Below are 26,005 nucleotides of genomic sequence, written 5' to 3'. Positions count from 1 at the left end.
TCACTCCTCCTGTATCCGTACTATTGCAGAGGTGATGAAATTGGTTGATTCGAGAGCTGATATTGACCTTGGCACAGGGCAAGCCAGAATATTACAGGTTCTGGTATATGTCAGTCGCTACTAAGAAGACTGTACGACAGCAGATACTATTTTCAGTGGATGAATTAAACAAAAGGTCAAACTGTGTCTCAAACTGAAATTAAAAGCCCTCTTATTCTTGTTAAGCAAGAGCAGGAGAATTCACACTCGGCATCCTGGGCACCTGTTGTCCATCTACGCCGCTAAGCCTTTAAACTAAATCTGTCTCATCTGGCTTGTATCTTGCTTCTCTCAAACTCTCAATAACTGTAACCATTTTATTATGTTCCAGCTATGCCGAGTTCCTCCGCAGGACCCGGGCTGCCGTTCTCATCCAAAAATACCAGCGCATGTACGCGGCTCGGCAGAAGTTCCTGCGTATCCGGTCAGCCACCATTGTTATCCAGTCTTTTGCGCGAGGCTTCCGTGGAAGGCGCCAATACATGGCTGTGAGTACCTCTCTGATAATTTATTTAATTGCCGTTACTGCAAATGCTTTTTATGGTTCAGAATGAAATCCATAAGGAGAAGCGGAAAGCAATAAAGATATATTTACAATGTACTGTTATGACACTATGTCATAGTTATGTGAGGAAATTGCTGTTAAATGGACTTATCCCACTATTTTGTGTTCTTGCTGTATATAACATAAATTTCATTCAGCAATATCATCTCATGATTGGAATGAGATACATCTTCCACTTTGTGAACTGATTCCACATCTTACAGAGTTCCTTTCAAAGACTCTGCACTCATTTTTTTTCTCAGTATTATTACATATTTTTTAATTGCACAATTTGTCTACTTCTGCGCATTGGTTGTTGGTCTGTCGTTGTTTACGTGGAATTTATTTTTTAATCAATTCTACTGTATTTCTTTATTTTCCTTTAAATGCCTGCAAGAAAATGAATCTCAAGGTTGTGTACGGTGACAAATAAGTCTTTGATAATTTACTTTGATGTCAAGCAGGGTGTATCAGGGTGACATGAGGAGAAAATCTCCCTCAGCTCTGCCCGATGATATACATTGACCCTAAAGCTCAAGAGCAACCTCCAAACTAAGGTAGTCTTTCTGTGTGGCCCGTGGATAAGGCGGCCAAGTAGCACCATGTCCACAAATGCCCAACCTAATCCATGGAAGAGGTGCTTTTATCCCAGAAATGTAAATCTGGATTCTAAAGGCTAGTGCCTAACTTGGTACGTTCTTGAGTTTAAACTGTCAAACCTCCCTTGACTCCATTGCTTTGATTGGCTCTTCGAATTTGGTCCGGGACACGATTAAAACACATTAAGAGGTTACCTTAGCAAGGGGAGATATTAGCATAAAATGAGTTTTGTGATTTATCAATGTAAAGAAAACTCGTGATTTGTGCTCAGTGAATTTGAAGAGGAGGCCTTTCCTGTAGCCAATGTCCAGTAAGTAAGATTTAAGCTGCCAACAAAAGACACATAATTTCTAACTACAGTACACAACAATATTGGAATACTGCTAAATGAATATATTAAACCAAATACTTAAGTTAAAGGGCACCAAATTACCTCTCAATCTCTTTAAATACTGGATAATTTACTTGGACTCAAAGTTATTGGAAATACTGCACTCGTGGATTCCTTCCAAACTCTAGTGAGTCTATTCAGTCATTGACCTGGCTCTTTTGCTCTTGATGTAGATTGGACAATCAATCCACTCTTTGAAATCATCTAATACCTCTAAAGGTATTAAAATACATTTTATTAAAGTAACAAGAACTATGTTATATGATTTTTATTTTGTTTTAAATTATTTTTCCAGCAACCCTATCAATAGGTTTTAAGTCAACATCACAAGAAAGACATCACCTTCTTGCTTTCCGAATTTGATCAGAAAGCAAGAAAGTGACCTGCTGAGTATTTCATTTCTGGAATTATTTTTTTTTTAAAATTAGCTTTATTTGTCACTTGTACAGCAAAATTTCAGAATATACAGTGAAATACTTTGTTCGTGTGAATGACTAACACAGTCTGAGGATGTGCTAGGTGTACTTCTGGCACCAGCAGAGCATGACCCACAACTCACTAACCCTGACCCTAACTCAGATTCTGTGGCATGTGGGGTGTAAACCAGATCAGCTGGAAGAAACCCAGCAGGTCACAGAGAGAATGTACAAACCTGCTACAGGTGGCGGGAATTGAGCCCTAATCGTTGGCTCTGTGAAGTTTTACACGAACTGCTTTGTTACTCTGCTGCCCATTCTTCTTCCCCATCAACTTTGCTGTTTCACGTGTTTGAACTGCATAAAATAGGTGGCTAAACTGCATTTTGTAATTAATTCATTAGACATAAAAAGCATTTATGGAGGTGGTCGGCTAAATCCTTTTCACACTGCCATCATCTGTGTGGCCAGTGTAAAGTTTTAGCTATAGTTCCATGTATCATAGAACATAGAGCAGTACAGCAAGGTATGGGTCCTTAGACCCATGATGTTGTGCTGGCCTACTCCACAATCAGTTTAGCCCTTCCCTAGCCATAACCTTCCATTTTTATTTCATTTATGTGCCTATCTAAGAGTCTCTTAAATGTCCCTAGTGTTTCAGTCTCATTCCATGAACTTGCCACCCTCTGTTTAAAAACATACATCTAGCATCATCTCTCAGCTTTTCTCCACTCACATTATTATTATCATCATTATTATTATTAGCTGTTGCCACCCTGAAAAAAGGCTGTTCACTCCATCTATACCTCTTACCGTCTTATACACCTCTGTCAAGTCACCTCTTGTCCTCCTTCACTCCAAAGACGAAAGCCCCAACTCGCTCATCCTTTCCTCATCAGACACGCTGTCCAATCTAGGCAGCATCCTGGTAAATCACCTCTGCGTCCTCCCGAAAGTTTCCACATCCTTCCTATAATGAAGCAGCCAGAGCTGAACATAATTTTCCTGGTGTGATCTAACTAGAGTTTTTCAGAGCTGCAGTGTTACCCTACTGCTCTTGAACTCAGCCCCACGACTAATGAAAGCCAACACCACACACACCTTCATAGTCACCTTATTAGCTTGCGCGGTAACTTTGAAAAGGTGTCCCTGTAAACCACTTCCTTTTCCAAACAGCTTCTCCGGGAGCAAAAAGCCATCATTCTCCAGAAGCATTTGCGGGGCTGGATGGCAAGGCGCAAGTACCGCAGGACGCACCACGCCATCGTCTACCTGCAGTGTTGTTATCGCCGCATGATGGCAAAGCGCGAGCTTAAGAAGCTGAAGATTGAAGCTCGCTCTGTGGAACACTACAAGACCCTCAACATTGGCATGGAGAACAAGATTGTACAACTACAATGTAAAGTCAACGACCAGGTATGGCTATAGTGCATTCAGTGTACAAATGCCGTCTGTTTCTCCAAAAGACTAGCATTTATTTAATTGTTTATTTCACTGCTGAATGGTTTAAAATTGTCCATATTATGATGTAGCAGTCCAGTAGGAGCACTCATGAGTGGCTGAGAATTAAGGATTAGTTTTATTAGTCACATGTACATCGAAACATACAGTCAATGACCAACACAGTCGGAGGATGTGCCAGAGGCAGCCTGCAAGTGGCGTAAGTGTCACACCAACAAGCGTGGCCACAAATTACTAACTCTAACCCGCAAGTCTTTGAAATGTGGGAGAAAACTGGCGCACCCTAAGGAAACCCTGCAGTCATGGGGAGAATGTACAAACTCCTTACAGCCAGCGGCAGGAATTGACCCCGATCGCTGACGCCGTAAAGTGTTCCATGAATCGTTATACGACGTACTCGAGAGTTGAGCACTCTCACTTGGCCTCTACTGGGCAGTAATGCACATGCTTACTTTATACTTCTTCCATCTTATCCTGAGTAATCGCCTCATTCACCTGCAGTAGCAGGCTCGGCTCTCACTCTGGTCAACAATACTGTTAACCCTTGTTGAAAGTGCACTTATCTGACAGCTTTGGCTCCCTTTATTCTCCTCACTCCGATTCCTTTGTAGGGACAGGGGCTGCCATAATAGGAGTGAAAGAAAATTAATATATTTTTTTAGAAAAACTGCAGGTGCTGGGAATCTAATATACAAAACGTAAGTTGCTTGACACACTGAGCAGGTCAGGCAGCATCTGTGGAAAGTGAAGCTGAGTTAAAAGTTCAGAAGAAGGGTCCTTGACCAGAAATGTTAACTTTGCTTCCCTCTCCACAGAAGCTTCCTGATCTATTGAGCAATTCCTGCATTTTCTGTTTTTATCGAAAAATGGGAGTAATCTGTATACTCAAGTGAGCAGTAGACCGTTAGTCTTGCGAGACCATGGATCTGTGCCTGGAAAGCCAGGGCGCAGGCCTGGGCAAGGTTGTATGGAAGACCAGCAGTTGCCCATGCTGCAAGTCTCCCCTCTCCACGACACCGATGTTGTCCAAGGGAAGGGCATTACAGACCTGTCGTCACAGAACAATGTGTGATTAAGTGCCTTGCTCAAGGACACAACACGTTGCCTTGGCTGGGGCTCGAACTCAGAACCTTCAGGTAGATAGTCCAATGCCGTAACCACTTGGCCACGTGCCCACACACGAGCAGTAGATCATGCTAGATAATACTTCTATATAATGTCCTCCCTAAAAACCTTCTTGGGGGGAATAAAGAAAAACTAGTATGTACTTTTTTTCTATAGAACTGCATTGAAGTTATAGTCCCTGAAATTGAATGATTCAGTTCACTTTGCCCATAGCACGCAACTTGTGCTCCTTACATAAACATAAAAAAAAGTCAATATTATAACTGTCTTTCTCTTTGTAACAGTCTCTTTATTTTCCTCCTTTTTCCCACCAATTCCTTGTTTTTGAGAACAGCCTCAATATTGTGAAATGTTTTCAACATCAGAACTCTTTTTAGAAAACACAAAATCTAATGGAGGTTCACCCTTCCATTTTATACAGGGTTGTATATATTGAACCACTTTCTTCTGAGCCTTTCTCAACATCTCTGTAGTCAGTCCATTGTGGATTTAGTCACCAGCCGACTGAATGGCCTTTGATTCCCTCTTGACTCTTTTCCTTCAATGCAGACCAAAGAGATAAAATCCCTGCTGGAGAAGTTGCTGAGTCTGGAAGCTACACACACCAGTGAGACAGAGAAGTTGCGCACTGAGGTCGATCGGCTGCGCGTCAACGAAGAAAATGCTAAAGTGTCGTCCAACAAGATCACGTCCCTGATGGAGGAGATTGCCATACTACGTAAGGAACTGAAGGAGACTCAGGCACAGAAGAAACATCTTGAAGAAAGTGCGGAAAAATACAAAGAGGAAACAGATCAGGTGAGGGTTCCCTAAATTTTCAGCACCTCATTATGTCTAGCAGTTTAATAAAACTGCTTTAAAAATTAACTTAATATTAACCATTGTTTCTTCTTTATACAACACAAGCATCTCTTGACGTACTGATTGCCCTGATTTTTTTGACATTGTTTTTGATTTTTTTCTCGCTGAGCACTGGGTGTTTGACTATTTTTTAAAAAATTGGTTCTTTTGGGGTTTCTTTGTTTCGTGGCTGCCTGGAAGGAGATGAATCTCAAGGTTCTATAATGTATACATACTTTGATAGTAAATGAACTTTGATTATAAACAGGAGATTCTGCAGATCTTCAATCCAGAGTAATGCACTCAGAATGCTGGAGGATCTCAGCAGGTCAGGCAGCGTTGATGTAGAGGAATAAACGGTCGCTGTTTTGCATCGAGACCCTTCATCAACGCTCGATGAGAGATCCTCATGAAGGGTCTTGGTCTGAAATGTCAACTGTTTATTCCCCTTCATAGATGCTGCTTGACCTGCTGAGGTCATCCAGCATTTTATGTCTATTATGTTGTTTTCTAATACTGAATAGATCTCCCTGAGTGAGATTCAAATACTCCCTTGTGGTAGTTTAGTAGAAAGGAGAGATTCGGTATTACAAAACTGCACAGGCAGTATGGAGGTTATCATGTAGTGCAGAGATAGGAGGCGCCAAAAGGGAAGCTTAAAGCTGTCCTTTCGTACCCTTTCCAGGTGCTGTTCCAGCTCAAAGAGCAGAATACTTTGCTGAAGAATGAGAAAGAAGATCTGAATCACCGAATCCAGGAGCAGGCCAAAGAGATAACAGGTGACACTGCCGTGGCTCATTTAGATGAAATATAGTGTGGAGTCGATTCCACTGTAACCAAATTCAAAGTGTGGAATCTGATTGCGATCTCAACAATGGCCTTTGTCCCATAGAAGGGGAGTGTCCCAGGAAATTCACAGATTGTGAATGCCATCTTCCACTGACTTTCTTTTGATTTTAAACTCCAGTTTATTTTCTGGCCTTGGTTGACTTCCGGTGTTAGGTGAGGTTTAGACTGTATATTATTGATCTTAAGCTAGTTTTTGATAGACGACTCTCCGATACTCAGCTCTAAGTTATACTAAAACTTTTGTTTGGGTTGAAGATTACCCAACAACACAGTGGCTTACTAATCTGCCTTTTGAGATTTAAAAAAAGTGACTGCAAAGATAGTAGAGCCAATGGTTGAAGCTCTACAAAATTCAAAATATTTGACAGGGGCCCAGTAGATTACAAAAAAAAAACACAACTGTGATGCCTTTGTTCAAGAAGGAAGGAGATGAGTAACAGTAAACTATAGAGAAGGTGCTGGAGTCCTTAGTCAAGGATGCAACAGCTAGTCATTTAAAAAAGACTTAAGCAACCAAACCTAGTCACCATGGCTTTATGAAAGAGAAATCATGTTGGATGTGTTTGCTGGAGAATGGGAGTCTATAAATGTGATGCAATTGGATCTCCAGAAGGTTTTCAATAAGGTGCCACATAGAAGGCTAGTGTACAAGAGCTGAAATGTGTTAACAAAGAAGACTCAGTCTGAATAAATGGTCCTTTTGACAGACTGGTAAAACTCTTAACTAGTTGCTTCCCTGACTATGGATGCCATCCATCACCCTCCCAACAATATCTAGTCGTACGGGAGTACCCTGAGGATGGAACCTATTGTAGAATATTGTGAAGCTATGGACTTTCGGAAGTGGATTCAAAATTCTTGAAATACAATCTGCAGATGAATGGTGTACAGAGGGTTTGAGGTGTTCCAAAAGTTAGATGTACCAATTCAGGCAAATGACATACTGGCCTTGTTGGCCAGATAGAGTTCAAAAATAGAGAATAATACTACCATTTGTAAAGCCAGGCCTCAAGTACTGTGTGTGATTTTAGTTGCTTTACCTAATAATGAAAATGCTCCAGGAAAGTTCCACTGGACTAATTCTTGGAGTGAGAGGGTTGCCATATTATGAATGACTAAATAAGTTCGAATTTTGCAGAATGAAGAAGCAACTTCATTGAAACATAAACTATCCTAAGGCAGTATAACAAAATTGATTTTGTATGATTCCACCAGTGGGAGAATCATTAGCGGATGTCATTGCAAGATGAGGTGGTATTTATTTGAAACTTAGGAATTTTCAACCCTCAGAAGTTGTGGAGGCCAGACAAAGCCTGAATGACTGTCATCCAGTCGGACTTACATCCACTGTGATGAAATGCTTCGAGAGGCTGGTGATGAAGCATACTAACTGTTGCATCCGCCCCAATTTGCACTGTTGGTCTACAGTAGATGCCATTTCATTGACTCTTCACTGAACCCAGGGACATCTGGACAGCAAAGGTGCATACATCAGGATGTTCTTTATCAACTACAACTCGACGTTCATTACCATCATCCCCTTAAAACTAATCAGTAAACTTCAGGACCTTGGCCTCAGTTCCTCCTTGTGCAATTGGATCCTCAGTTTCCTCACTTTCAGTCAGTTTGGATTGGCAACAACATCTCCTCCACATGCCCCCCTCAGCACAGGTGCAGCACAAGGCTGTGGGATCAGCCCCCTGCTCCACTCACTTTACACTTCTGACTGTGAGGCTAAGCACAACTCCAGTACCATATTTAAGTTTGCTGATGACACCACTGTCGTTGGCTGAATCAAACGGGGTGACAAGTCAGCGTATAGAAGCGAGATTAAAAATCTGGCTGAGGTGTGCCTCAACAACATCCTGTCACTCAATGTCAGCAAGACCAAGGAGCTGATCATTGAGTTCAGGAGGAGGAAACCGGAAGTCCACAAGCCAGTCCCCTTCAGAGGGGTCAGATGTGGAGAGGGTTAACAACTTTAAATTCCTGGGTGTTATTATTTCAGAGGACCTCTCCTGGGCCCAGCACATAGTGCAATTATGAAGATAGCATGGCAGTGCCTCGACTTCCTTCGGCATGTCATTGAAAACTTTGATGAACTTCTATTGAAGTGTAGTGGAGAGTATATGGACTAATTGCATCACGGCCTGGTATGAAAACACCAATGCCACCCTGAAACAGAAAATCCTACATAAAGTGGTGGATATAGCCCAGTCTATCACGAGTAAGGCCCTCCCCACCATTGAGGACATCCACATGGAGCACTGTCACAAGAATTATCGAGCTCACCCATCGCCCAGGTCATGCTCTCTTCTCGCTGCTGCTATCAGTAAGAACATACAGGAGCCTCAGGACCCACACCACCATGTTCAGGAACAGTTATTACTCCTCAACCATCCGGCTTTTGAACCGTTAGGATGGCGCCATTGTAGTGTAGCAGTTAGCGCGATATGCGTTACAGCTTAGGGTGTGGGAGTTCAGAGTTCAGAGTTCAATTCCAGCGCCATCTGTAAGGAGTCTCCGTATGTCTTCCCTGTGGAATACGTGGGTTTCCCCCGGGTTATCTAGTTTCCTCCCACAGTCTAAATTCGTACCAGGTAGGTCAATTGGTTATTGTAAATTATCCCAGGATTAGGATAAGGTTAATCTTATTTGTCGGGGGTTACTGGGGCGGCATGGGTCAAAGGGCTGGAATCTCTAAATAAATTAAATAGACAGGCAAACCTCACTCGCTCTGTCACTGAAGTGTTTCCACAACCACTGAACTCACTTTAAAGGACTCTTTGTCTCTTTACTTATTTATTTATTATTATTATTTTTTTCTTTTGTATTTGCAGTTTGTTGTCTTTTGCACATTGATTGTTTGTCCATCCTATTGGGTGCAGTCTTTAATTGGGTCTTTTATGTTTCTTGGAATTATTAAGTATGCCCGCAAGAAAAAGAATCTTGGGTTTTTTTTTATGGTGACATATACAATTGTACTTTGATAATAAGTTTACTTTGAAGGTACTTATAAAGTAGAGGTGGATGAATTCAGAAAAGATTGGGGGAGTTGAGGGAAGAGCGGAACTCTTGTAGATGAGTTGAGGAGAGCGGCAGATTTGAGAAGATCATATTGAAAGGTGGGTCAGTCTTGAGGGGACAGTGGCCTGCTCCCGCTTCTGCTCCTTGTGTGTGCTATTTGTTGCCGGATTTCTTGTTGCCCTCTGGTTATATATAACGCTTTGGTATCTCCACGCCACTGTAGAGCTGGTATTTACTGTCTGTCCTTGCCTTTGGCTAAAGACCAGATTTCTCTGTCTCGCCACTCAAGGCTGGTGGGCAGGATGCCAAATAGAGCACCTGTTTTTCCTAGACGGTATTGAACATTTTGAAGATTGGTGCATCTGCACATAGCCAAAGCAAGTCAGTCCAACATGCTCCAAGTTTGATGGCAGTGAAAGGACTGATATTGTTAATACCATTGAATGTTGGGGTCAAAGTCAAAGCCAAAGTATGTATGTTACCATATAGGTTACCTTGAGATTCTTTTTTTTTGTGGGCATTTACAGGAAAATAAAGAGATGCAATATAATTTATGAAAAGCTGTAAATAATAGGGACTGACAAACAACCAACGTATGAAAGACAAATCATGCAAAAGTAAAGAAAGTAAATAAATAATATGGTTATCATGAGTTGTCGAGTCCCTGAAAGTGAGTCTATAGGTTGTGAAGACAGTTCATTGTCCAGGTTGTCCTACTGTTGCTTGACCTTTGTTTGCTGTACGTGTTAACCTTCAACTTACCCACACCAGTCTGTGTTGCCCAGGTTTTGTGTTGTATGAATTTGCTTTCCTTCATTATTTGAGGAAATGAAAAGGAAATTGCACGGTCATTAACAGGCAGCCCCTCTTATAACTTTGATGCAAGCACAAGAGATTCTGCAGATGCTGGAAATCTTGAGCCACACGCACAAGTTGCTGGAGGAACTCACCTGTGGAGAGGAGTAAACAGTGGACGTTTCAGACCGAGACACGTCATCAGGACTTGAGTCATGACTCATGACTCTTTCTGGTCCTGATGAAGAGACTTGGCCCGAAAAGTTGACTGTTTACTGCTGCCTGCCCTCCAGCAATTTGTGCATCTGACTTTGACAGAGTGAAGGTCAGTGATGAATTGTGCCTAAGAAACTGGTCTGTGGAATTCCAACTAATGTATCTGGGACTTTTCGGTCTCTCAAAAACCATAATCATCTTCCCAATCCCCATTGACTACTGGTTTCCCAGGATGGATTCTCCTGATCAGCCTGATTAGGACTCCTTGTTGCCAAGATCGTTTAACCATTGCCTGGTTAATCTCATCTTTCACATTAAAGGACAAGATTTCTTTGTCTGACTACTGAAAATGAATGTGTAGGTATTTTTTTCCTGTAGAATTTAATTAACTTTTTGATAGCTGTTAAATGCTCTTGCCTACCCTGTTAGATCATCTTCATCAGGAAAAACTTAGGATTACCCAATGGATTTTGATGTAGCAGAGTGATATCTTGTTCCCAAGGATTTATGAGCTGTACTCTTGAGCTAGGATCTCAGAGAGATGCAAGCCCAAAACCTGCAGTCTTTCTCCTCTGTCACATGAGGTTGGGTGAAGTTGCAGCCATCTATATTCTTTGATTAATACCTTTCAATCCCTGCATCAAGGGCCTATCTCATACGAGCACTTTGAAATATCACACTTTCTGTGCCATTACATTTATAGTGAAGTTTAACGTGGACTTTCTGTATCAGACTTAAACTATCTACTCTTGTACTCTTATCCCTCCTCCCCACTTTCTTACCAGTCCTGACGAAAGGTCTCGGCCCGAAGCGTTGACTGCTTATTCTCCTCCATAGATTTTTCCAGACCTGCTGAGTTCCTCCAGTATTGTTTTGTATGTTGCTCAAAATTCCCATCATCTGCAGGATCTCTCATGTTTACACTGGCAAATGATATGTTGAAAAACTCCACTAATAACTTTTATGTTGTATCAATACAGTAAGTTCACCTTCTCACAATACTCTGCTGTTCCTCAGAATCGATGGAGAGAAGGAATGAAGAAGAGACCAAACAGCTTCAGATTGACCTTAATGACGAGCGATCTAGGTATCAGTCTTTGCTTAACGAGTTCTGCAAACTGGAGGAGCGCTATGATAACATAAAAGAGGAAATGTCTTTAGTTGTAAGTATCTTAAATACACTGATCTTTAGCAAAAGAAATTCTTAGTGTAAATGGCCGGGATCTTGTTGGTAAGTTCTGATAGTTCCATGCAGGAGCATTACACGTTGACTAAAGCACAGACTTGGCCTTACTCAGCATTTGGCAGTCTGTTTGTTTGGAAACTCCATTGTGATGATGCTCCAGCACTGGTCATGAGGCAGCAGCTTTCCAATCACGTGTAAGGGTAGACCAGGCAAAGCATCCGCCACCTACTTCAATGGGAGTTGTAGGCCTGTAGGAAAGAGAGGAAATCAAGTTCAAAAAAACAGTGAATTGAACGATGTCATTTTTTTCTGTAGTTTTATTTATGTTAATTTTAATAGTTCTGAAAATTCTGGTAGTGTTTATGGTCAGGGTGAAGGTTTGGAGTGGGATTTCCCCACCTTATCATTCCAGGCTCTGTTTCTGCAGGGGGTCTTGTCACTAGACATATTTCTAGTGAGGTTGGCGTATTTGGGTATGGAGTCGTCATGGGTAGGCAGCCAGTGACGCCAAGCTCCAGGCAAATATCTGGAGCACGGTTTTACCACCAAAGTGGGATAACTTTTTTGGCTTCCTTGCTTTCACATCCTATAAGCTGCAGATATCGCCCTCAATGGCACAGTGTCCCTTATCCAAGCATCAGCTTCTTTCTCTTGAACACCCACCATTGTTTCCGTATAACTATATAACAATTACAGCATGGAAACAGGCCATTTCGGCCCTTCTAGTCCATGCTGAACTCTTACTCTCACCTAGTCCCACTGACCTGCACTGAGCCCATAACCCTCCATTCCTTTCCTGTCCATATATCTATCCAATTTAACTCTAAATGACAACATCGAACCTGCCTCAACCACTTCTGCTGGAAGCTCGTTCCACACAGCTACCACTCTCTGAGTAAAGAAGTTCCCCCTCATGTTACCCCTAAACTTTTGTTCTTTAACTCTCAACTCAAGTCCTCTTGTTTGAATCTCCCCCACTCTCAATGGAAAAAGCCTATCCATATCAACTCTATCTATCCCCCTCAAAATTTTAAATACCTCTATCAAGTCCCCCCTCAACCTTCTACGCTCCAAAGAATAAAGACCCAACTTGTTCAACCTTTCTCTGTAACTTGGGTGATGAAACCCAGGCAACGTTCTAGTAAATCTCCTCTGTACTCTCTCAATCTTGTTGACATCTTTCCTATAATTCGGTGACCAGGACGGTTTCCATTCCGCTGTGACCTTATTCCATCTCTGAAGCTTCCAGTCACTGTGTACCACATACCCTACTCCTCTAACACCAATTTCACTTTCTAATTTCTGCTTTACGATTGGATTTAGAGTTCTGTAGCACAGAAACAGGCCCTTTGGCTCAACTGGTTCATGCTGACCAAATGTCCCATCCAAACCAGTCCTATATACTAGCATTTGACCCCTTCTATCTAAGCCTTTCTGATCCATGTACCTGTCCAACTGTCTTTCAAAAGTTGTTATTGTGTCTGCCTCAACCACTTCCTCTCACAGCTCATTCTGCAAATATACCACCCTTCCTGTAAAAAAAAAGTTGCTGTTAAATCTTTCCCTTTTCATCTTAAACCTTCGTCCTCTAGTTCCTGATTCCATAACCCTGGGGTAAAAAGACTTCTTGCACTCACCCTGTCTTTCCTCTTTCTTCAGTGCATCACCCCTACTGGGACCCAGATGTAGCCCGTCTTGGTGTCCTTCCTCTCCCAGGGATAAGGTCTTTTGAGCTTGTGTTGGCATCTCTGTGGCTCTGGGTTTTTATGAGATGAGGTTGTTAGCTTTATGTCCAACCCTTCTCCTTCCACAGCCGGGTAAGTTACCATGGTGGAGTTACCCTGTCTATGCCCCTCATAATCTTATACACCTCCACAACTTCACTGCTCAATCTCCTATACCACAAGGAATAAAGTCCTAGACTGTCCAACCTTTTGATTTCCAAGTACTTATCCCGGCTACTTGTACTGATACTAAATAAAAACCCTGTAGCTCTGTCTGAATCCAGGTGGCTTGGAGGTCCTCTCCAACACGTGCTCCCTTGGACAATATTGCTCCAGAAAGTCTTATTTTCTTTACCTACATCTCTCCCTTATCGTTGACCTACCTGGGAGACGTCAGGATCTGGCTCATGGGAATCTCCACAAGCCCCTTATGTGGTCAGCAGAGTCCCCCAGACTTGGTTAAGTTACTCATTGAGAACACACTCCTTTTACAGAGCATAACGAAACCTGGTCACAGAAGGACAGACTCGACCCACAGCAGCAATGAGTCAGAGTACACCTACAACTCCCTGCTTTCCTCAGAGCCTGGAGAATCGGAGGATGTGACAAGAAGAACAGAGGTGGGTTCCGTTCCTAATGTGCAGCCTCCCCAGAGGTAGAACTAGGGCCAGACTGGAGAAAGGCAAGGTTAGGTGTGATACTTCTGAAAACACTGGGCTGTAGCTGGTTAGATCTTCACCAGTGACCTAGATAAAAGGGAAGAGGGTCTAGTCTTCGGGATCTTATAAAGCCTGGCAAGATCGCAAGCTCTGAGGAATATACAGACTGCAAATGTACATAATTGGTTTGAGTGGGCAGGAATGTTGCTAGAATATAATGTGCAGAAATTGTCTGTATTTTTAGGAAAATAGAAAAGATGGATCTTTTAGAGGTTAAGCAAATGGGAACTATTGGTATTTGGAAAGATATTCATGAAGTTATACACATATTGTGATGCTACTGAATGGTACTCCAAGCCATTAAAAAAGATGTGCTACCCTGGTGTTTAAGTTAGTTGTTTAGGGCCTTGATTGAACATATCTGGAGTTTTGTACACTTCAACCCCCAAATCTCTCCTCCCACAATGTGCAAAAAGAAAAGAGAACAAATCATACCTACGGCAAAAAAAATGAGCTGAAAGCAGAAGAATATAAAACACCAAACCACAAAGCATCCAACCAGTCCAGGCGTATTCAGTTCACTTCAACCTAGCTTGTTGAATTGGGCTGCAGAGTAAAAATCTGATACTTTTTACAATATATTTTGCTTTGGACTTCAGCAAGGAGTACACAGCAAGCATCCTGATGATTACAGTTGGGTTAATTTTAAATAGCTTGAAAGAACTTCGAATAATCCCAATCATGAGGGATGAAGTATTAGAAAAACACACGGGACTAAAGGTCTACAAGTCATTGGGACCCGATGGTCTGCACCCTGCGGTTTTAAAGTGGCTGCAGAGGTAGTGAACTCATTGAATTCTGGATGGTATGAAGGGAATTGGAAAACATCAATTGTGACTCCCTTGTTCAAGAAGGGATAAAGATGAAAGATGGGAAACTGTAAGTCGTTGTTTAACGTGTATTGCTGACAAGGTGCTGCAGTCCGCTAATGGTTTAGGCTTAGCTTATTCAGAGTGTATCATATACTGTTCTGCTTGTCGTAGGAGTTACCAGACCAGAAAGGAACTTTGGATATGTCCTTGTTCCTGAAGCTGCAGAAGCGTGTGACTGAGCTGGAGCAAGAGAAACAGGCCTTGCAGGAAGAATTGGACGGAAAGGAGGAACAGGCACTCAGAAGCAAAAAGGTAACGGCCAGAGCTGGACTGGCCACTCTGTGGTCTGACACTAAACTATTGGATGAACAGGAAATATTCTGATGTCAGGATGTGTCATATTGTATTCATGCTGGCCGGGAGACGGGAGGTTGTATTTTATTAGATGCAGCTCCAAGAACCTGTAGGAGCTGGGTGTTCGTTGTATGGTCTCCTGCTGATAGAGGACATTTAACATCACGTACTCTCCCCATTAGCTGGTCACCGGTCTTGTAGTGGCATCCGCACCGGAATTCGAGTGAGTGGTCTCGGTTTCAAATCCGGCCGGCTCCTTGCACGTCTGTGCTGGGTTGAGCGTCGGGACTAGCAAATCGGCCTTGTAAAAAAAAAAGACAGAAATCTAAAGAAACAGCAAGAAACTCCTGAAGTGCCACAAGGTGCATGAAAGGAGCAATGAAACAAACTCTCTGCATGTGACAGGCTGGCTGTGACAGGCTCCGCTCAGTCCATCTGGGCACAAGATGCAGTGCTGGAAATCTTGAGCAACACACACAAAATGCTGAAGGAACTCGACAAGTCAGGCAGCTGTCACGAACCCCGTGACGGGTTGAAAAGAACCAGCAGAAATGGAACACACCTGGAGTCTGGTTTACTATAAACTAAGACTATATTTATTACGACTACAAATTAATATCATTAAACTGAATATAAACTATTATATATATATCTCCGTAAATGTGTGTGTGGATACAAAAATAGTCCAGGAGGCAGATATCAGTCTTACGGTGTCAGGTAAGTTTAAGCAGTTCAGTTCACTTTGTGATGCGTGGAGTTGAATTGATGGAGAGAGAGGGTTAATTGAGTTGATGTTCAAGTTGGCAGCTTTAGTTGTTCTTGCTTCCGAAGTCTTCAGAGTCACTTGGTGTGACTCCCACACAGACACAATGGACAGAGCCCCTTCTAGGGAACGGTCTACTAACCCACGGCACGGGTTCACCACCAGCAGACCCCCACAGGCAAGCTCTTACCCGCACTGGTAATCACGGGTCAAAATTAATCAGTCCGTTGCCTCCACCCTCATGGTGGTCTTAAACTCCACCAGTGGTTTCTCGGGTAGCTTCCCCAGTTCTCTGGTGTCGTGTCTCCTCTGCCGTTATCAGACCAAAGGATCAACTTTTTATAATCCAAAATTCCAGCGTCCGTTAGCTCAACCGCTCTGAGCTGTTACCATGGTGATCTCCCAGCTCGTGTCTCAGCTCGCGCCGAACTCCCCCTCTCTTTTAATTGCCTCCCTGTTCGTTAGACTGCTGAACTTTCTAGCAGTTTCTCACCTGCGTGACACAGCTTCTGTGGAGGGAAATAAATCGTTGAAGTTTTGTGACAAAACTCTTCATCAGGTAAAGAGTCTTAGCCCGAAATGTTGACTGTTTATTCCCTGCCACAGATGCAGCCTGTTTTGCCAAGTTCCTCCAGTATTTTGTCTTGTGTTGCTCAGTATGTCTTTTATAGACACAGACAAGAAAGATGAAGTTTGATTCCTCCATCTGACAGGAGGGGAGCACTTGTCCCTTTGAACCCATGCAGTTACGTTATGGATGCCTCTTAGCTCCGACTTATCTTTAATTCAATCACTTGATACTCACTGAATTACAGAGCAGTCTCCAGCATAACAATGTCACCATGGCAGCGTGGCAGTTAGCGTGACGCTATTACAGCTCGGATGCGTTGGAATTCAGAGTTCAGTTCTGGCGTCATCCGTAAGGAGTCCTCGCCCATGGAATACATGTGTCTCCCCCGGGTGCTCGGGTTTCCCCTCATTTTCCAAAAACATGCCGGTTAGTAGGTTAATTGGTCATTGTAAGTTGTGTTGTGATTAGGCTAGGATTAAACCGGGAGTTGCTGAGCGGCGCAGCTTGAAGGACTGGAAGGGCCTATCCCGTGCTGTATCTCTATAGGTAAAGAAATGTCAGTGGCCCATCATCCACTGGGTGGTGGGGGTGGGGGGAATGTCTCCGTCCCGGGTGATCAGGGGCTCCCAGCTGAGTGATTCCAGTCTTACGTTGAAGGTGGTGACCTTTTGTTCTGAAGGCTTCCCTGTATTTACCTTGCCCAATCCCCGTCTACAGGTTTTAGTTACATGCATCAGATGATCCATCAATCAGCCAAACCCAAGATGGTACACCAAGTTCACTTGGCATCCCAGCCTAACCCTTTAAGCCTTGGAGTCTGTTCTGCACCATCATCTTCCAAGGTCGCTCCACACTCTTGGTGCAGGACAGAGCTCAGACTCCCAATGGAACCTGAATCAACTTCTAAGTGAACACTGGTTGCGGCTTGCAGGAGCTTTTCCTTTTGGACATGGGCTAAGTTTTTATTTGGGTCTCATGTTACCTTACTGTGATTGTTCGGTTCATAGGAAGCAGTTGTCAGCACCCCAGTGAAAACGGCAGGTTGAAATGGAAGAGAGCGGTGTCCAGGCAAGGGTTAAGTAGTTACTCAGTACATTGACATTAAATGACCATGGGTTTCAAGCCCCCTCAAACTGAATGTGAAAGAACTTTGAAGGAGGGAGGGTGATGGTTCCTTAAATAATGGGGGACAGGTTCTAGTGTGTTCCTGGAAGAACAACGTTATCTACAAATGTCTTTAATGTCGGACATGAAAGAATTACAGGACAAGTTTGTGTCAATCAAATTCCATTCTACATGGCCGTCCAATGGATATTGTTTGTCTTTCTTACCAGGAGGCAGAAGAGCAGCAACTTAAAGCCAGGGGCGCTGAGCTGGAGTACGAATCTTTGAAGGTAGGGTGTGATTTCTTCCTGCAGGTGTAAGTGTCCTCAAAGAGTAGGATGGGTCATGATGTGTCTGGTGGTTAGAGAAAATCCTTTTGTCTGTTAAAATTAGAGAACTATACAAGCTTTCTCAGGCCCTGCTTCATCTAATGGGTTTTACGCAGCAGTGAGAAGGGGCTACAAAAAATAGTTCTACCTCATTCATACTATTAATAACATTGAACCATGGACTGCAGGTGCTCGAGATCCCCCTAGTAAGTTACAGAAGAAATTAGGAGCTAAAATAGACACCTTTGGAATCTATTCACACTCAGCTCTATTTATTCAGTCTCAGGATGCTGGTTAGATCTGCATTTGTTGTTTATCCCTAATAGTTTCCTTAACTGTTGTTTGTTGGAACATCTTGGAGCACTGTTAAGAGCACTGGTGGGCCTGGAAATCAGTACGGTCATGGCTGACCTAAATCTAACCATCGCTCCGCATTCAATGTCCTTTGTTCTAAAGATCCACAACCCTCTGACAAACAAAATTAGCTCATTTCTGTCTTTAATGGACAATCCCTCAATTCTCAGTAGCCACCGGTCTGAGATTCTCACACAAATAAGGATGGCAGATTTCCTTTCCTTAAGGCAGGGGTTCCCAACTTTATTTTATGCCATGAACCCCTACCATTAACTAAAGGACCTGTGGATCCCACATCGGGAATCCCTGCCTTCAGGGAGTGAATGTGGCTAATTGACTATCTCATCTGGACATTCCTGCCAGTCACGATGCCTTCAAAGTTCTTCCTGAGAATCTCCCAAATGAATATTTGGAATGGTTGTCATATACTTTCATTTTAGAAATGATGATCCGATATAATTCTCTGCTCTGGTAAGAAAATTCAGGACTGATCCCTGGATCCTGAAGCCTATGAGCTTATAGTTGTCCAGCAAGAGAAATACTTCCTGTGTGATATTGTGGTTAAGATATTCCAGGGAACTTCCCCACTAAAGCTAGGGACTACTCTTTAAAAAACAGTGTTAACTTTGCTTCTGTTGGATGGCAAAAAGATAGGAGGCCTTTAATATGGTACTTGTGCCAACACCAAGTGGGTGGAGTAGCTTCTTTGTAGATAACATTGGAGCTGTTATACCAATTGAAATTCAACAAATGTGGACTGTAGTTGCTTTTTTTTTTAACTGTATAAAGTGCAATCAGCATTTGTCATCTTCTAAGTACTAGACCCAATGGCACTTGTAACATCGGTCATGTTTGCCTTCATACACCACTCCCTGTGGTAGGTTAGTTAGTGTGTTGGTGTATGCTATAGTCTAGGCAGTTACTGTCCTTAATGGCCTGTGCTTGATAAATAAATGAGTCATTAATTAACTCAGATCTACAATACAACAATAATCTTTTGTCTAGCTATTTTCTACATTTTATGAAAAGACATCAACCTGAAATACTAGCTCTGCTGCATTTTCTACTGCACACTACCTTGTCTCCTGCATGATTCCAGCAAGTTTCAAAATAACTCCAATTTTACAATATTGAAATACATTTAAAAGCAGAAACAAGCACAAATGTACAAACAAAATGCTAGTAGGTCTCCACAGCTTCAATGGAAACGAATTAAAAAGTCAACTTTTCAAGTTGAGGTCCTTCATCAGGACTGGGCAGGAAATGCGAAGTCTGGCTTTTTTCACCTTCCTTTCCAGTCCTGAAGAAGAGTCTCAGCCTGAAACGTCGAAGGTTCACCAGGTTATTCAGTCACCATGATGTGTTACATATGAAGTATTACACCGATCCTTGTATCATAGGACCATGATATTTTGGCCCCTAGATTTGTTGCCAGTTCCCATAGCAACCCCATTTCTTCACTCATTTTCCCTTCATTCTATTCTCTCACATCACTAGCAACTAGCAGCACAAGAATATGGGTTTGGAATAACTTGCTGGGATCCCCCTGCCAACTCGAGAGCTTGATTTGTCCAGTGGGTTTGTAGAATCACGATTTGTACATTTGAATCACAAGAAATTCTTAAGATGCTGGAAGTCCAGAGTAACACACACGTTGCTGGATGAACTCAGCAGGCCAGGTAGCATCTATGGAGTAATTTAGTCCCTCCCATCATGTCATGGTCACGTGAAGCCAGGGGAGCAGGTGGTGGATGGTCGTGTGAGCAGCTGGTGCAGATCACAAGTCCTGGTTATGCGACCACTGATGCCAGGCAGACAATCTCTGAAAAGTATTGATAATGGCTGGGGTTACCTGTCTTATAAAGGCACTGCCCAGAAGAAGGCAGTGCCAAGCTACTTCTGCGGCACGTGGTCATGGATAGAGAGAAGAATAAAAAGAGTTTATTAGCAGATTAAAGGTAGATGGAAGATTGATCACCCACGTCATGTGACATGGCACATTGTGATGATGATGTTAGGAGAAAGGCATCGTTAAGTGGGAGAGAGTGCAGAGACGATTTATAAAAATGCTGTTAGGACTTGAGGGCCTGAGTTATAGGGAGAAGGTGAGCAGGTGAGGACTTTATTCTTTGGAGTGTAAGAGTTTGAGGGGTGGCCTTATAGAGGTGTATAAAATGTTGGGGACGTAGATAGGGTGAACGTACATGGTCATTTTTCCAGGGATGGAAAACTTGAAAACTAGAGGATATAATGGTAAGAGGGGAAAGATTTAAAAGGGACCAAGGGGCTCCTCCTTCACACATTTGTATATGGACTGAGCTGAGAAAGCGAGGCAGGTACAATAGCAATGTTCAAAAGACATTTGAATAAGTGCGTGGGTAGTAGAAGTTTAGAGGGGTATGGTCCAAACCCAGCAAATGGGACTAGTTTAGTGGGTTCTGCGGTCAGCATGGACCAGATGAGCTGAAGGGCCTGGTTTCTGCGCTGTTTTACTCTGATGTTGTTCATGGGAACCTGTTCAGCATCTGTCGGTTGCCATGTTTTCAATATTGTATTTAATCAATAATTCATTTGCTATGAAGTGCTTTGGTGTCCTTTGCAGTATTAGATAGTAATGTATAAATAAATTTATTTTTGTTCAAAATAATAGATATATAAAAAAATAAGCTCATTCTAAAAGCCTGTAGTCTAGTCTGACTAATCCGCTTTTGATTTTAAAATTACTGTCTTTGCTGGGTTCCAAATTTTCAGACTTTAGAAAATTGAATGAGATTGTTCAGACCGAGCAGCTGCCAAACGAGTGGGGAGTAGAGTGGTTGGTTTGAATCCCATCTGGCTTGGGTGCCAGGGTGGGTGACTGTCTGTGGCACAGTGCCAGCTCCAAGGTGGCGTTTCCACAGCTCTCCGCGCAGTGGTGTTTGCTGAGGGTTTAGGGAAGGATGACCAACTGCGCCATCTGGTGGCAGCAAGCCAGATTTCCAGGGGTGAACCAGCCATGCCTATCGAATGTTGAACAGCTGAGATAGAGTGGATGTGGAGCGGGTGTTTCCTATAGTGGGGAAGTCTAGGACCAGAGGGCACAGCCTCAGAATAGATGGACGTCCCTTTAGAACAGAGATGAGGAGGAATTCCTTCTGCCAGGGGATGGTGGATCCATGGAATTCATTGCCACAGAATCTATGGAATTCATTGCTGTGGAGGCCAGGTCACTGGGTATTTAAAGAGGAAATTGATAGGCTCTTGACAAGTAAGAGCATCAGAGGTTACAGTGGGAAGGCAGGAGAACAGGATTGAGAGGGATAATAAATCAGCCGTACTGGAATGGTGGAGCAGACTTTGCCAAATGGTGTAATTCTGCTACTGTCTCATGACCACACCAGCTCCATGTTGTCCATCAGGGACAGGGGCATTGTCTTCCTTCAGGTTACCGGTGAGGCTCTCCATTGATAATTACCACAACAACAATGTAAATGTACTACAACCATTAACTCAAAATAAGCATACAATGCATCTGCAGCACAGAGAAAATGCTGGGGGCATCTATAGAGAGGAATAATCAAAGTTTTGGGCCAAGACCCATCATAAGGACTGGGGAAAAAAAAGGGGAAACTTCAGGGTGGGCAGAGAGACTTTGCAGAGTTTGAACTTTTCACTACGTGGATTGTATGAGGTCCTGCTGCTGATGCTTGGACCTTTGTGTGTTCTAGTTGGCCCTCAAATGGCGGGCAGCAGGCTCTGGACCACCTTTCAACACTGGGTTCAGTTTGTAGTTCCTGGGCAGTAAAAAAAAAAGTCAAGGTCATTATGCTCTGAGTGAATGGGTCTTTGTATCTAAACAACATCTGATACATGAACACAAGAGACTCTGCAAATGCTGGAAGTAGTCAGCAGGTCAGGCAGTATCTATGGAGGGGAATAAACCGTCGGCATTTCAGACCAGCACCTTCCTTCAGGACTTTGAAAGGAAAGGGGGAAGAAGCCAGAATAAGAAGGGGAGCGGAGAAGAGGGAGAACAACAAGCCAAGCAGGTGCCTTCCATCATACATCGCTATTTCTTACAGGGTCAAAGAGCCTGTTCCTGTTCTGCTCTACCTTCTCTACGTCTGCTCTCCAAACACTTTCATTAGGCCAATCGAACCCCTTCTATCACAGCTACTAAATGGATTCTTAATTGATTAGTGAAAATCCTTATTCTACTGTATATAAAAACACAAGAGCATTCAAAATCCTTCAAGCTTACTTGACATTGCCAGTAGACTTGTGTTGAGACTTCAGCAATAAACGTCTGTAAAATCCTTTCTATCCACTTGTGAATGAAAAATTAGCAGTATTTATTTTGTACTGATTTGTACAAGATTATCAAGCCCTCAGACATAAGAAATGATTTCAGGGGACTTTCAAGTGTTTATTCGGAAGAGAAGAGGATTATTTTGTGCGTGTCTGTGCTTCAATTCACAGAGGCAAGAGTTGGAGTCAGAGAATAAGAAACTAAAGAATGAACTGAATGAGTTGCACAGAGCCCTGACGGACAAGGGCACCCCTCAGGCCACTGCCCCTGGTTCTCCTGCCTACAAAGTTCTGCTTGACCACCTGAATGCAGCGACAGAAGAGCTGGAGGTTCGCAAGGAGGAAGTTCTCATTCTCCGGTCGCAGCTGGTCAGCCAGAAGGAAGCCATGTCTTGCAAGGTACTTGAATGTTAATCAGAAAGGAAAAACTGTGGCTAAAATTGGTTATTGCTCTATTTACTTTAAATTAGAACTTCTTATTTAACAATCCTATATTATTTTTAATTCCTTTTTCATCGTAATGTTTTAACTGTGCTTTAATGATTGAATTCTAATGTTTTAATTCTTGTTTTCCCTCTGAACCTCGTGCTTATCTCTAGGAGAGCAAGGTAAATGTTTTCCATAGCCTGTCTCTGTTTTGATACCTTGGTATGTTAATGAAGAATATTTTTACATTCCCATGCTATTTATCCACTGCCTTGGAATGCTGGGATTACAGGCAAGGATATTGTCCAATTTTGGGAAGAGTGAGACGGTCACATAGCAAAGATGATCCCAGTATGCTATCCAAATTTGCCACTGTCAGCAGGGTTTACTCCTGTTACTGCTCAATTTAAGTGAGTGGCAACTCAAGAGCATTCGTAATAGTCAACTACGTAGGCAAGGACTGGTGTTCGACAGATCACTGGATGGGGAGGAGTGACAAGTTTCCTGTCCTAGTGGGGTTAGATGGACTGTAAGGGCAGTTATTCAACAATGCTGATTGGCAGTGAATATCCCTTTTTAAAAAAAATCAGCATTTAAGTATATAAATGGTTCATTACTCTGTTAGCATGAGAGTGGGGGCCAGTGGTTAAGGAACTTCCGTGAGAATTTCCTCAAGGATGTGCCAAAAATGGGATTCCCATTGAGGGATCAAGCAGCTGAAGAAAATTCCTAGAACCTGATGCAGTCCATAGTCAAACCTGGGATGAGAGGAATGTCTGTTACTTTCTTCCAGTTATTAACACACAGTGAAGAGGCAAGCATCAAGCAGAATGATGTTTAATTTGAAGACCTGTTTCCATTATGCTGAAAGTTTAAAAACTACAGATTGTTACTAAAAACAAATTTTGCAAAAAATCTATCCAGTTTGACTGGAAAAATTTAAGAGTTTTATGTGTACTAAACAGAGTGACTTTGGAATAACAAATATTTTTCACCAAGTTGGTGTCTCAGAGATGCATTGCTGCTGCGCTCTTGGTGAGGTGCTTTGAGCTCTCTAGAGAATGGTGAAAGCAATTAACTGCAGATGCTGCAAATCCAAAGTAAAAATTGAACATATTAGAAATGTTCAGCAGGTCAGGCAGCTTCAGTGGAGAGAGAAACAGTTGACATTATAGGTCAGTGACTTTTAGGAAAAGTCACTGATCTGAAACATTATCTCGGTTTCTCTGTCATCATATGGCACATAGCCTGCTGAGGACATGCAGCATTTTATGGTTTATGATGGGAAGAGGGTACCAGGGTATATTTAACCCTAGTTACTGATTTGCATGAAAAGGTGTAAATAGAACTAGTGCTGCCACCTTGTGGAAGGTACAGTGTCCAACAGCTGAAACCTTGGGCAGAGGCAGAAGGAACATATCCGATTGGTGCACTCTGGAAAAGTGACCTTATACCACAAACAAAGTGCAGGAGTAAAATTAATACTTCCACCAGCACGCTCTTGGAGGAGACGTAAATAATTACTACTCAACTTCTTAGTCCTACAGAAATAAGTTTTGCTTTGTATCAGATCACTACAAAAGAAAAAGTCTGATTCACCACTCTTAGTCTTTTGGCTAAAGAGTGGTCCTTGTAAAAGTTGCTGGAATCCTCAGTGAATTCTTGTTTCAGGAGACGATGACAGAGCCAATGGTTCTCTTGGAGGACGTGCGGAAAATGAAGGATCAAGGAGAAATAACCCAAGCATTCCTTGGGCTCAAGGAAACCAACAGGTATTGTTAGACAGCAATGGAGTAATTGCATATGCTTGTGGGCCATGCCCACTTCCTCTATCCCTCCATCTGTCATCCCACTTTCATCAGTTTATTCACTGCAGTCCGGCAACATAGAAAATTGTAACTATTGAGAGTGAGGTAGAACTGTCATGAGCAGAGTTGAGACGGGAGATCTCTTCTGAGTGTAGTGTGTTGGCTGTAGTACAATGTAATTGAGATATGTAGGAAGGTTTCTTTAAACTTTTATCGCATGAAAACTAAAAAGTATTACTCGGCTCTACCGATGGTTTCACGGTATTTACCATGTATCTGGTCTTTGTTCTCTGTCAACCTGGTTGAATGGTCTATAAGTTGATGCTGTCCTTGATCCGTTAGCATGGAGGAAATGTGCTCTGATTGGCTGAGTAATGAGCTATTTTAATTTGGAGGAGTCTCAAGTGTTTAAAACGTACCCAGCTCCCTCATGGTACCGTCAATTCCTGAATTTTGATCACATGACTTTGAGACAGATTTGCTTAGGTCAATGGGCGAGTAGTCCACTTTGTGCAGATGTACAAAGTTCTTGGCTAATTTACTTGAATGGTCGTGATTCTATACTATTGAATGAGACTTGGATGCCTGAAAGAAGCTCCTCGGGGTTAAACTTGGGCAGGAGATCTACAACTTAATTAAAACGCTGGTTTGTCCTTCTCTGTTTGACTGATTCAGTGTGAAGTTCAGTGTCTGTATTAATTTGGACGTCAGTTATCACTTTTATTATTGCAAGATGACTCCTTGAGTATCACTGAAAATAAATTGAGGTTGTGGTTTATTATGCAAAGCCTGTGCAATATTTGTGACCAGAGCAAAGTGTATTAGTATTGTTGTTCAATGAGTTGTTGTGCCAGAGTCCAAAACCTGCTACAGTGGTGATCCTAGGATAACTTCAGAGAGGGACACGAGATGAGACGAGATATCTTTGCAATGGGTAAATAAGTAAGCTGGAAGAAAAGTGGGGTGGTGGGGTGGAGATGCGTTTCTATCGAAGAAGGTGCAAACCCACATTTCCAGAATCTAAAATTGACCCCACCCCCAAGTTTTTACTTAGACCAGCCTGTGACGGGTTAATTAAATTGCAGAAGTTTGAACCACTAATTCAAAGGCGTAAGTTCAGATCTTACCATGGCTGCTGGAGCTTTAATTTCAAGCACTTAAATAAATTTGCAATGTGATTTGCTCACAGAAAAGGCATAGCAACATCTGGCTATTTGAAATTGATAATAAATGCAGAACTTTCGAAGCAATTAAGTTAATATCTA

At 42.5% G+C, this 26,005-nt stretch overlaps 1 protein-coding gene across 6 annotated transcripts in view; it reads left to right on the top strand.

Moving 5' to 3' along the window:
* myo5aa (myosin VAa) overlaps window positions 1-26,005 on the top strand; it is a 223,387-nt gene that overhangs the window by 163,113 nt on the left and 34,269 nt on the right. For all 6 annotated transcript variants that reach the window (XM_072278217.1, XM_072278216.1, XM_072278215.1 and 3 more), the window contains 10 exons: window positions 371-527; window positions 3,167-3,406; window positions 5,126-5,374; window positions 6,102-6,195; window positions 11,321-11,466; window positions 13,708-13,833; window positions 14,916-15,056; window positions 17,767-17,826; window positions 22,678-22,905; window positions 24,604-24,704. In XM_072278217.1, coding sequence (XP_072134318.1) covers window positions 371-527; window positions 3,167-3,406; window positions 5,126-5,374; window positions 6,102-6,195; window positions 11,321-11,466; window positions 13,708-13,833; window positions 14,916-15,056; window positions 17,767-17,826; window positions 22,678-22,905; window positions 24,604-24,704 — 1,542 coding nt within the window. The remainder of the gene's footprint in view (window positions 1-370; window positions 528-3,166; window positions 3,407-5,125; window positions 5,375-6,101; window positions 6,196-11,320; window positions 11,467-13,707; window positions 13,834-14,915; window positions 15,057-17,766; window positions 17,827-22,677; window positions 22,906-24,603; window positions 24,705-26,005) is intronic.

Source organism: Mobula birostris, chromosome 14, assembly GCF_030028105.1.
Source record: "Mobula birostris isolate sMobBir1 chromosome 14, sMobBir1.hap1, whole genome shotgun sequence".
NCBI lineage: Eukaryota > Metazoa > Chordata > Chondrichthyes > Myliobatiformes > Myliobatidae > Mobula > Mobula birostris.
Note: the sequence above shows the minus strand (reverse complement) of the source record. Positions and strands in the feature narration are given on the sequence as shown.